The sequence below is a fragment of the Acomys minous genome (genome assembly GCF_964271855.1).
Source record: "Acomys minous genome assembly, chromosome: 9".
Classification (NCBI taxonomy): Eukaryota; Metazoa; Chordata; class Mammalia; order Rodentia; family Muridae; genus Acomys; species Acomys minous.
The window spans coordinates 87,313,988-87,326,021 of NC_140490.1; the positions used below are offsets into that span (position 1 = coordinate 87,313,988).

General features: G+C 49.1%; 1 protein-coding gene across 1 annotated transcript in view; it reads right to left on the bottom strand.

The window, feature by feature from the left end:
• Positions 1-12,034, bottom strand: part of ABTB3 (ankyrin repeat and BTB domain containing 3) — a 274,567-nt gene that overhangs the window by 111,337 nt on the left and 151,196 nt on the right. The window contains exon 2 of the mRNA XM_084794224.1: positions 4,433-4,582. Within this exon, the coding sequence (XP_084650350.1) occupies positions 4,433-4,582 (150 nt within the window). The remainder of the gene's footprint in view (positions 1-4,432; positions 4,583-12,034) is intronic.

Below are 12,034 nucleotides of genomic sequence, written 5' to 3' on the forward strand. Positions count from 1 at the left end.
CACCTATAATGGCAGCTCACAACCATCTGTAACTCCAGTCCAGGGGACCCGACAGCCTCACTTGGCCTCCTTGGGCACTTTACACATGTGTTGCACATATGAATACGTAGGAAAAAAAACCACTCATACACATAAACCTAAAAATAAATCTAAAAAAAAAAAAAGCACAGAAAGACTATACCATGGTTTAAATGCAAAAAATTTGGTTTTCTTTGTAGTCTTGTATGTTATGCATTTAAAAATGGGCTAAGGCCGGGTCTCTAGATGTCACTAGACTGTAAACAGGGCCATGTCACTAAGAAGCTTTATATCAGCCACCCAACCAGTAATCAGAAGATATTGTTGCTGGGGGGGGGGGCATCTCATGGCTTCATGAGTCTTAAAAGGGTGGGAATCCAATGTCCCAACCCGGAGGCCAGGAAAGCAGCTCTCTTATGACTGCTGTAATTTGCATATGAGGTGTCCCTCACTTAAAAGGCTCATCTGTTTCGCTTCTGGATAGTGGTGCTATTTTAGAAGGGTCTAGAAACTTTAGGAGGTAAAACCTAGGTAGAGGAAGTAGTTTCTGAAGCTGGGTCCTTGAGGGTATTATGTTCCTGCTCTCTTACTGTCTTGCTCTTGGCTTCCTGTTTGCAAGAATATATATATATATATATATATATATATATATATATATATATATATATATATATATATATATGTATATCTTTATACACACACACACACACACACACACACACACACACACACACACACACACACACACATCTCCTTGGCCACATACCCCCACCACCATGATGTTTTGCCTCATGGTGAGTTAAGAGTTAACAGAGAACCGAGTTGCCAGGGATGGAACCTTCTAAAACTGTGAGCACAGATGAACCCTGTTCTCCTAAGTTGTTCTGTCAGGTGTTTTGTTACAGTGAAAGAAAACTAATGACTGCAGTGCCAGGGACAGCTCCCCAACCCCGTCGTGGCTTGCCATCACAGAGATGCAGCATGTCCCCAAGGGAGGCCATACAGGGCTTCCTCTGGGAGGAGGTGCTGGTTGGGTTATGGGTCCAGACGTGCCTTACTGCTTGGGATCAGCTGGCATTGCTGTATCAACTTCTGCACAGGTTAGTGGTGCAGAAATCAACACTCCAGTCCTACCAGGACCTGATAGCCAGCTAAGCTGCTTAATAGCCAACAGAGTCTTGAGCAAACGCAGCAGTCGCTTCCCTAGCTTGGTATCCTGGTTAGTTTTTACTGCCCACCGGACACAGGCAAGGCAACATATGGAAAGTGGGGATTATCAACTGAGGGATTCTCAGACTAGATTGCCCAGTGGTCAGGTCTATGGAAAAACTGTCTTGCCTGTTGATTGATTGATGTGGGGAGGCCTAGCCCACTGTGGGCGGTGCCATCCCCAGGCAGGTTGTCTTTGAATTACACGGCACTCTGTTTCAGTTCTTGCCTCCAGGCAGCTGTCTGAGTTTGTGCCTGGACTTCCCTCTGTGATGAAGTGCAGCCTGGAAGTGGATGCTGAAATACATCTTTTCCTCCTCTGGGTTGTTTTCGGTCATGAGCGATTTATCACAGCGGCAGAGAGGAAATTAATAGAGGTGACTGGTTGGAGAACACAGCCCGAATTAGGGGGTGCAAACCTGGGAAACTCCAACTTTGACTGTCTTCCCCCCGCCCCCCGCCCCATGTAAGTTATCTTTGTATTGCTGTGACTAAAACGCCTGACAGAAATGAGAGAGGAAAGGTTTACTTTGGCTTACAGAGCACAGTCCTCTGAAACCCTGTGTCTTCTCTTGGCCCCATGTGCTTGGGCAGAACCCTGTGATGGCAGGGATGTGTGGTAACGGTTGTTCCTTGCTGCTTCGTGGGTGCGAAATAGAGAGAGAAAGGCGTGCAGGAAGAGGCCGGTGCGAGGATGCGCCAAGTGACCTACTTCCTCTACCTTGACTCCTACCTCCTACCTGTGCTACCTGCCAATGATGCTATCATACTATGAGTCCCTTAAGGTGTGAAACCGTTCATTAGGGACCATCACAGTCACACCGAGAACGCTTCCTAGTCCCTTAGACACCTCTTTTTTTTTTTTTTACACTTATTTGTGTACTGTGTGCATAGATGTGCATGTTACAAGGGGCTCATGGGGGTGACAGAGGACAGCTTGAGGAGACGTCTCTCTTCTTTCACCACGTGGTGTCTTGGAGATGGAATTTGGGATTTGGGTCATCAGACTTGGCAGCAGTCACTTCACCCAGCGAGCCATCTCACTGGTCCTCCCTGGGCTTTTTTTTTTTTTTTAAATCCCACCAAGCTAGCTAGCAAAATTGACCATTACATCCTCCCTTATTTCCTTTATGATTTTTGGGGCCCTCCCTCCTTTCTTTCTTTTTCCACCTCCTTTCCGTTGCACTTCTTCTTTCCTGAGACCCAGATGTACCATACATCTGATGCTGTTCTTTCAGTGAACAAATCAAATATTTGTCCTGTCAGGAAGAGAGAACAGCTTCCAGCAGGGAGAGAGAAAAAATTAAAAAAAAAAAAAAAGAAAAGAAAAGAAGTGAAACGTGGAGTGTGATTAGGAGAGGGGAGTGATGGGATTGTTATGGGTGCCGGCTTTTTAACTGGGGTAATAAAACTGTTCTAAAACAGACCGTGGTTACAGCTGTCCAACTTGGTAAATATGCTAGAAATGACTGAATTGGATGCATAGGTAAGCTGTGCCTCAATAAGCAGACGATGGAAATGCACGAAGTAGGCTGTAGGGTGGTAACTGCTGGGCGTAACTCTCAAAAGTAGTCGGGGATGAAGGTTGCTAAGAACCAATGGGTTGAAATGCTTATGTCCTCACCAGTTTACAAGCGGGAAGTCTCAGTCTCCCCGGCATCGTGGTGTTAGAAAGCTGGGCATTTGGCGGATGTTTAAGGTTGGGCAAATTCAAGAGGATAGAGCCCTTATGATAGGGCCTCACAGGAAGAGAACCCTCACCCTGCCCCCAGTGAGAAGGTACCAACTGCAAGCCAGGCAGAGAGCCCTTCACTGGGAGCTCAATTTTTGACCTTGGACTTCCCACCCCCTAGAACTGTGAGAAATAAGTGCCTCTCCCCAACCCTTGCCTCCGTGTATGTATGCACCCACGCAAGTGTGAGGGTGCCCCCAGAGTGAGTGTGAGGGTGCCCCCAGAGGAGGCCAGAAGAAGTGACTGAGCCCCTGGAGTTGGAGTTATAGGAGAATGTGAACCTCTTGTTACAGGTACCAGGAGCTGAATTAGAATCCTTTGCAAGAGCAACAGGTGCTCTAGGCCCTAAATGCTTGCCTTTCAAGCCACGCTGTCTACTCTGGTATTTTGTTTTGATAGCCTGAATAAGACAAGGGTCCTCCACGGGGGGCGGGGTCTGCTCAAACTACTCTACCAACCAAGGGCAGTGTACATAGTCAACCTAGAACCCCCTATTCAGATCTAGCCAATGGACAGCACATTCTCCACAGTTGTCTGGAGAGTGGGGACTGACTCTGACATGAACTCTGATGCCCCCTATTTGACCACTTCCCCTTGGTAGGGAGGGCTGGTGGCACTCAGAGGAAGAGGAAGCAGGCTACCAGGAAGAGACCTGATAGGCTGTCATCTTATAGTGGGAGATGAGGTCCCCTTCTGTCACAGACCCAGGGGAGAGGAATAAGGTAAATGAGGGAGGGAGGGGGAACGGGAAGATACAAGTGAGGGGATAACAATTTAGATGTAATCTGAACAACTTACTTAAATAAAAGACAAGGGTCCTTAGAGAGGTCTTGTTTCACAGGAGTGGGAACGCAAGGCATGGAGAGTTGTTTTGGCTGGGGGAGCAGTCAGTGCAAAGGTCCTGAGGTTTTCCTCCCGTGGTCACAGAGCAGAAAGGACATGAGGGAGAACAGAGGGTAGTGAGTGGGTGGGAGGCCTGAGAGCAGTTCTGAGGACTTTGGCTTGTCCTGTGGGTTGGAAAGGGACCACTGAAGTATTCTGAACTTCAGTGAGAGAGGGGAGATCTGACAGGTGCATTCAACAGATCTGCTGTAGACACCAAGGGCTAATGGGCACTTACAGAACATGTACATTGCCTGCAGCAGGCAGAATACCGAGCCCTGAGATGAGCATCTGTGCATTCCGTGTCAGAACATCACCTAGCGCTGGCTGCGATGATTTCTCTGATTTAACTGAAAAGTAAACTGAGGCTCAGGGCAGATGAGGACTAGATTTCACTACACCAATGAGAGAACTGGAAGATTTGCCAGGCCTTCCTTCCCCTAGAACCCGCGTCTTCCCTAATTTCACTGGCACTGCTTTGTGCACAGAGCAAGTGCTCAATAAAGGTGCACTGGGCAGGTCAGCTTGAGCACTGGACATGGAGAGGCTACGTAGTGAGGGCACCTGGCTGAGGAGCCAGCGTTGACTTACTGAGCTCAGCGATGCTGCCCACCCGAGTGGCCAGCAGGGACTGCTCGATGGTCCTCAGCTCCGACTGGCTGAACATGGGCAGCTCTCCCGGCTTGCTGGGCCGCTGTGGGTCTCGGTGCAGGTTCAGGCTCTCTGGCAGGCTCAGCACACCTGCAGTGGGGAGGCATGGAGAAGACAACAGCTCATGACTTTTCGATCCTTCAAGGGGGTCAGCCAAACCTCGAACTGTCAGAAGCTGAGATGGGAATGCACACTCTGGGCCCCAACCCCTTTTGAGACAGGGTAGCATATAGATCCCATGCTGGCGCTGGCCCCAAAGTCATTCTATCCAAGGGTGACCTTGAACGTCTAACCTTCCCACTCTAGCTCCTGAGTGCTGGGATTACAGGTGTATAATCCACATCCAGTTTATTCGGAGCTGGGAATCAGACCAAGGCTTCATCCATGCTAGGCAAGCAGAAACCAACTGAGGTACAGCCTCAGCCCTGGACCCCTTTAGTGGTCCCCTGGATGTTGGCAGTGGCCAACAATCCCTGGTTGCTGATTTTAACAAAGACGCGAGCATTTTTCTGGGCACTATATCTCTAGAGATCATGAAGCAGAATTGTTCCCCGGCTTGGCAGGAAAATCTGTCCTCTGAGAGAAACTTCCCCTGAACCCAGTGCCTCATTCTTTCTCCCAGAGATAGCCTAAGCAGTCGGGGATGGGGGAGGGCAGTCCTGGTGGTGGCCTTTGAGGACTTTCTTCACTGGCTCAATACATGCGACTGATGTGAGTGGGCTGTGTGATCTGTGAGGCAAGGCTTTGGGATATCTCTGTGGTGATGTACATAGGGTGGGGGTCAGGGGAAAGTCCCCAGGACTTCTGTACCTTGTACAGTGCATGTCCACAGAAATCTCTAGAACATAATAGTCTCCCCCTGCCCCCCCCCGCTCCCATCCCTTTCTGTTCTGTAAACATTTAGTGAGCACATAAAACGTAGCTATGTGGCTTAAACAGTCATTCACCCATCCCTAACCATCCCAGTAGGAGCAACCATGTTCCTGCTCCTTGGATTTTCAAGTCTGACTAATTGACTTCCTTTAGTCAAGGGTATGTTAACAGACAGGAGCAAATCAGAGGCCTGAAAAGTGCTTATGACCTTGAACTTGCTGTCTTGAGCTCGGTCTTTATCTTAAGAAGAACATGCCTTGGCTAGCCTTGCCATCGAAGGAAGGTGAGAGAGAGACAGACACTTGGTGCATAGCCCAGCCAAATAAAGACACACACACACACACCACACACGAGAGAGAGAGAGAGAGAGAGAGAGAGAGAGAGAGAACATGGATGCTCACAAAATAACCTGGGAGCAATAGCATGCGATCAATGCATAGGTGCTGAGCGATGTATATGATGCAAGTCACCTGGCAGAGGGAGGGGAAGAAGAATGTAAAGCCAGTAGCTCAACTTCACCCCTCCCCCTGCTCAAATCACAGACCTCAGTAGCCTCACCCATACCCTGCCACTCCCTGGGTTGGCTCAGACCTCTGGAAGGCAGCTGGAGTAAACGTTTGTCTTAAATGGATGATAACAGTGACTAAAGAGTACATGTGGCCACATTTTCATTAAAGACCCTTCTCCAACTGCTTATTCCTCCAACACTTTGTAGCTCTAGAGAATGTCACAGCCCAGGACACAGACACACACAATCTGCTCTTCATGTTTGCCTTCGAAAAAATCTTCCACAGAAAACTGCCTGCCCTTACTGTGTGGCTGCAGCCTCTGTTACTGTTTTTCTCTTCATATATGCGCGCGTGCGCGCACGCATACACACACACACACACACACACACACACACACACACACACACACTAATGATTCAGAACAGGCAGTGTGCTTGTAAAACAAAATCACAGCCTGGCAGACAGCCAATGAAACACCTCTCCTCACTGGATACCTGAGGATCTTTCAGATTGTAGAGAGGGAAGGCCAGACCTTCAGAGAGATGCCCACTCTGCAAGGGACCCTTCTGCCTCTCTAACCTCCTTGCCCTGGATCCAGGCAGAGAAGTTCTGAGTTCTTTTCTTCTCCCTCACTCAGACCTGAATGTACGAGGCCAGTCCAGGCCGCTGCCATAGCAATAAATGGGGGTTTATCCCTTATCTGAGCCATTTCTGTGGCTCTAACATGAGAACCTCCCACCCTCCCTTGAAGTTGTCACTACAAATGATGCCAGCCAATGATGACCCAGACTAGGAAGTGAGGTTAAGTTTCATGGACAACCCCTCCCCCCCTCAGTTGCGGGCAGTGGGGAGCAGGATCATGGGGCTTTAACAGCCAAGAGTGAGTTCCTGAATGCTGAGGGCGGGGAGGGGCAGACCAAGTATTAGTACAGGCCCTCAGGTGTTCTGAAAAGGTTGGTCCTGAGGTTTTCATCATTGACTGTGTGGTAACCCAGATCTGTATGCTGTACCATAGGAATCACAGGCATAGGGCAGTCTGGAACCCCGAGCTTCACCCTAGCCTGACCGGTCCTGAGCTTGCCCTTGGATAGGTCAGAGACCCTCTCTGGACCTCCACGTGTCCTCGTCTATGAAGTAGGGGGGCGTGGGATGAAGCCCAGGGCTTGTCTTTCCTCTAGGGCTGCTGTGAGTCTCGTGGGCTCTCTTTCATGTGCTAAGCAGGAAGGGGCTCCGCACATCAACCTGAGATGAAAGTCGACGCACAAACGCCAGCTCTGGGTTTCTTCAGGCTTCGTCGCGCAGAAACAATCCCCCTTGGAATTGCTCGTCCTTTTGGAGAGTTATGAAATTCAAACGCGGAAATGACATTTATTCAAAGAAGCCTTAAGAACTAGATGACGGAGATTGGCAAAATCTGTAATTGATCTATTCTGCAGAGATTTTTGTGTTGGGTTTTATTTTCTTTTTGAGAACTCCATATGAAGTATCTCATTTAGGGATTTATTGCTGTGAAGAGACACCGTGACCACGGTAACTCTTATATAGGAAAATGTTCACTTGGGGCTCGCTTGCGGTGCAGTTTAGTCCGTTATTGTCAGGGCAGGAAGCATGGAGGCACACAGGCACACACGGTGCTGGAGAAGGATGCGAGAGTTCTACATCTGGACCAGCAGACATCCGGCAGAGAGAGTGACACTGGGCCTGACTTGAACTTCTGAAACTTCAAAGCCCACCCCCATCTGAAACACTTCTTCCAAGGCCACACCTACTCCACCAACGCCACTCCCTATAGGCCCGCCCGTGGGAGACATTTTCATTCAAACCCTATAAGGCTTTATATATAAACCTTATATATAATAATTATTTTTTCTAATGTAAAAAGGTACCTAGGTGAATGAAATGGCCTCAGCATCATATTTTAGTGTCTGATGCAAGCCCATGATTGGAGTTGAGGACAGGACAGCTTGGTGGTTAAGACCCAAGTTCAAAATTGAAGTTCACGGGGTAGGAGAGATGGCTCAGCCAGTCAAGTAGTTGCTATAAGCATGAGGACCTGAAAAGGCCACGTAAAAGGCAGATTTGGTAGCATGCACCTGCGAGCCTAGCCCTGGTGTGTGTGTGTGTGTGTGTGTGTGTGTGTGTGTGTGTGTGTGTGTGTATGTGTGTGTATGTGTTTAGACAGGAGCTTGCTAGCCAGCCAGCCCAGTCATGTCTTAAAAATTAAGGTTGAGACTGATAGAAGAAGACTGTTGATGTTGACTTAGGGCTTTATACACATGTGCACACTCACTAGTGCGCGCGCGCACACACACACACACACACACACACACACACACACACACACACACACACACTGCGCCTGAGAAATCTGTCTTTGTGAGATTCCGTGATGTTTGGTGTGTTTCTCATTCGGCTGAGGAAGGAGTGCACTTACATTCTCAAAAAAGGGTCAACGGCTCAAAAAATATGATCAGTCGCACCTGTGGGTGCCACCACACTCACAGCCAGCCATCAAGGTTTCTGCTCACCGCTGGTGCTGAGGTGCAGAAAGGCCAGCACAGCGGGGGGCCCCCGAAAAGCTGAGTTCCTCCTCAAACAGGATAAGCCTTCTTCAATGGTTTCCCCCAGCTTCTGAGAGCAGCAAAGCCGTGGGCACTGCCAGTTTACTGAGACGATCGAGTATGATAACGTCCTGAGAGCCTCTGGCCTCCAGTGTGAGAGTGCCATAGACACTGCCCTACCAAACATGGAGTCTCATCTATTTAATGTCTGGGGCCGGTGACGATCATCTTTCTGAAGTCTTGTGTGACTGGAGAAAGAAAATCTTTTGGTCAAGTACATAAAACGTAAGAAGCGCTGCTCAGCTTGGGATCTTAGATACCCCATGTCCTGCACCTCCTCTGTCCCTGGGGTGGGGGTGGGGGCAGGGGTGGGGGTTGGGTACCAGACGTGCTGCTCCCTCAGCCTGCTTCCCATCTGAGGTGCACAGCATGGCCCTATGGCAAACGGAATGCCCCGCCTTCCTCTCTACATTACCACTGGACCTAGGTCAAGGATGTACTTCTCCATGAGAGGAAATCCATGCTAGCCAGTACCCAGCCTTCATCTACTCACCCCTCAAGGATGATGCTGGTGATGGGAATGAAGCAGGAGGAGGCCAGCCAAACTTTGTGTAGTACCAGCGCAGTTTAGACACTGTGCCAAGTACTTTCTGGGTTTAGATTAAAATTTTATTTGATTTCTGACAGCCAGACTAGAGTAGGAAACTCTATTATTATTATTATTATTATTATTATTATTATTATTATTATTATTATTATTATTATTATTATTATTTGGAGGCACCATAAGGTAACAGTTTAGAATAGTCCTGGATTCACATGCTGTTCCTCTGAACCGTAGCTGTAGCACTCAACATCCTTTTCATTTCTAGCACTTCCTGTGGCTTGATACTCCGTTCTTACACCTTGTCTATTTTATGGTACTTCATGTGAGTAACCAAGAGTTACAATGTAACGATGGAAGAAGCCAGGATCAGAAGATGCCTATGCCATACTAGAGGTGGGGGTGGGGTGACGACATGGGCCTGGTGCTCTGGGCACAGGCTTGGGCTCTGCCTCCTTGGCCTCTGGCTGCAAGAGGAGAGAGGATTGTACTGGTGCTGCCTGCCAACCTGTGCTCCATTAAGAAAGTAAAAAGCTGAAAGCAAGAGTCCTGGCAGCCAGCTCAGCTTTACCAAACAGGAAGAAAGAAGCCTTGGAAGAGACCTGGCTGGGTGCCGATGCCCACTTTGCCACCTTCCAAGGGGGTTGCCAGGCTCTGACTTGGTTCCTCTGAGCCTGCTCCACCCTCTGCAGTGTTGGACATCGCTTTCCTCACAGTTGGCGGAGAGGCAGGAATGGAATAATATATATGGACAACCTGGCACAGAGAACGGAGTCGATAAATGCTTGCTAATAAAGTAAGTAAATGAAGTTCTTTGGAGCTAAAGATTTAGGAAGTCAATAACCCAGTCACTGCCAGAAGGCTTTCGTTTACTGTTAAATTTATGAAGAAACAAAATAGAAAATATCATGGCTTCTTTTTTTAATGCCTCTACCACCAGCTTGGGGCCCCCCTCCCTTTTGTTTTAAAACTTCTTGGCAGTGAGAAGCAGATTTAGGGCTTGCTTAGTGAACTCACTGTCCATGAGAAGTAGACCTGCTAATGCAAACATGCTTCTTGGCTCACGCTTTTCCCAAGAATAAATTTCCTTTTCAGAGATCGTTTTTAAAATATTGTACCCAGGGCACTTAAGAATGAGAGTGGAGGAAACACAAATGTAGAGCTTTCTAGAAATGGGCGGCAGGGCACACTGAGATGTGGTAGAGGCTGAAAACACATCTAAGGAAGGGCGTGGTGCCCTTTGGAAAACACAAATGCTGGGCTTGAGGCCTCAGGCCTAGCTGTGACGGGACCTCCACCAGCTGAAATGCTCATGTAGAAGAAACAGCAGAGGTGAGCATCCATCCCTTGGGGTCCCGTGGAGGTGCCTCAGAACTTCAGATGCTTCCTAGGGACTCAGCGTCAGCTGGGATTTTGGAGAACCCAGCTCCACCGAGCAGTTCAAAGAGCCCGAGTTCTGAGTTCTGGAGGCTGTGTTTGGTGCCTCCCCCCAACACTGATGCATCTTGTTAGCCTCCCCTTAGGCACCGGTTTCCTTGGGAATGCCACGGAGTAATGGAGACAGTTCACAGTGGATAACCCTCACAAGTGCCACTGAAAGATGAAATGAGTGATATCCAGCCTGCTCTCTATAAATAGCATAATAATAATGGCAGCTGTTATTATCATTATAATTGTTGCTGGAGGACAGTCCAGGGAGGAACAAAGGCCCAGAGGCAGGTGTTCAGCTTCGGGGTTGGGGGGGGTAGGGGGAGGGGGAAAGCAGAGGGTACAGAGGTGGTAAGTGGACAGGCAGCGGTAGATCACGGAGGACTTTAGTCACTGTCCACAATCCAAAACCTCCCCCTACAAGGCACTATGCTTCTCTCTCTGGTCACAACCAACTCTCTAGAAAGAGCGGCCTCACGCCCCATCTCAAGCTCCACTTCCATTGGTCTAGCAAGTTCAAGGTTGTCCCTTGGAGCCCAACTCAGGATGCCCAGGACTTGCGGAAGCCTCAGGCCCTGCTTTTGAGGAACTTTCCACCCAGGCAGCCAGGAAGATAGAAGAGCAGCCAAGGACTGCCAAAAGTAGCTACAGAGAGGTAGGACAGGTAGAATGGAGTCACAGGCAGGAAGTGGCCCAAGGTGACCCCCACAAGCTGTCCTTCCCTCTGTGAGCCACTGGCGGCCAGCTTTTTCTCCCACCCAGCGGCTAACACCACCCTGGGCTTAGTGCACAGTGGCAGCTATGCTGTTCTGCAGCCTTGTTTTTTTTTTGTTTGTTTGTTTGTTTTTTGTTTTTTTTGTAGAGGCAAGGCAGGGAGACAGTGGGGATGTCAGTGTGGCTCTAACACTGATGATGTAATAAGAGTACTTACTCATTGGTGGAGCAAGAAAGCCAAGGGCCAAATGCGCATCCATTGAGCGTTAGCTGAGCACCTACTAGGTGCCAGTCAATGTTCTGGGTGCTTGAGACCTGGTAGCAAAATACCGGAGAGCCTTCATATTTTAGTCCCTCGGTCCCAGATGAACACTCTGAACATACAGTTAGAATATGCAGGCAGTCAGCAGTAAGTGCCACAGAGGAAAATGGCAGGAAAAAAAAAAAGAGGAAGAAGTAACGGAGCTGCTGAAGCAGAGGCTTGAAGGAAGTGACCTGTGTGCCTGAGTGAAGAGCAGGACAGCAGGGTGGACCATAGTCGGAAAAGCCAAAGGGTGGTGTGTGCTTGGCCTGTTAGACAAAGGAACAGAAGTCGCCTGCGGTGATGATGCGCTGAAGATGGATTGGGTGAAGCCTCATGGGTGACTCCGAAGACTTTGGCTCTGGCCCTGAGCAAGGCAGGGGGAGCCACTGGAGGTTTCTGAATGGAGAAGGAAGGAGGTGGGCCTGTGTTTGAAGGGCCACTCCAGCTTGCGGTGGGCTGACCATGGACTGCGGGGAGTGGCTAAGGCCGACTCGGGTGTGATTATCATCGTAGAGGTCATAAAACAGGCCAAGCAATGAAGATGCTAAG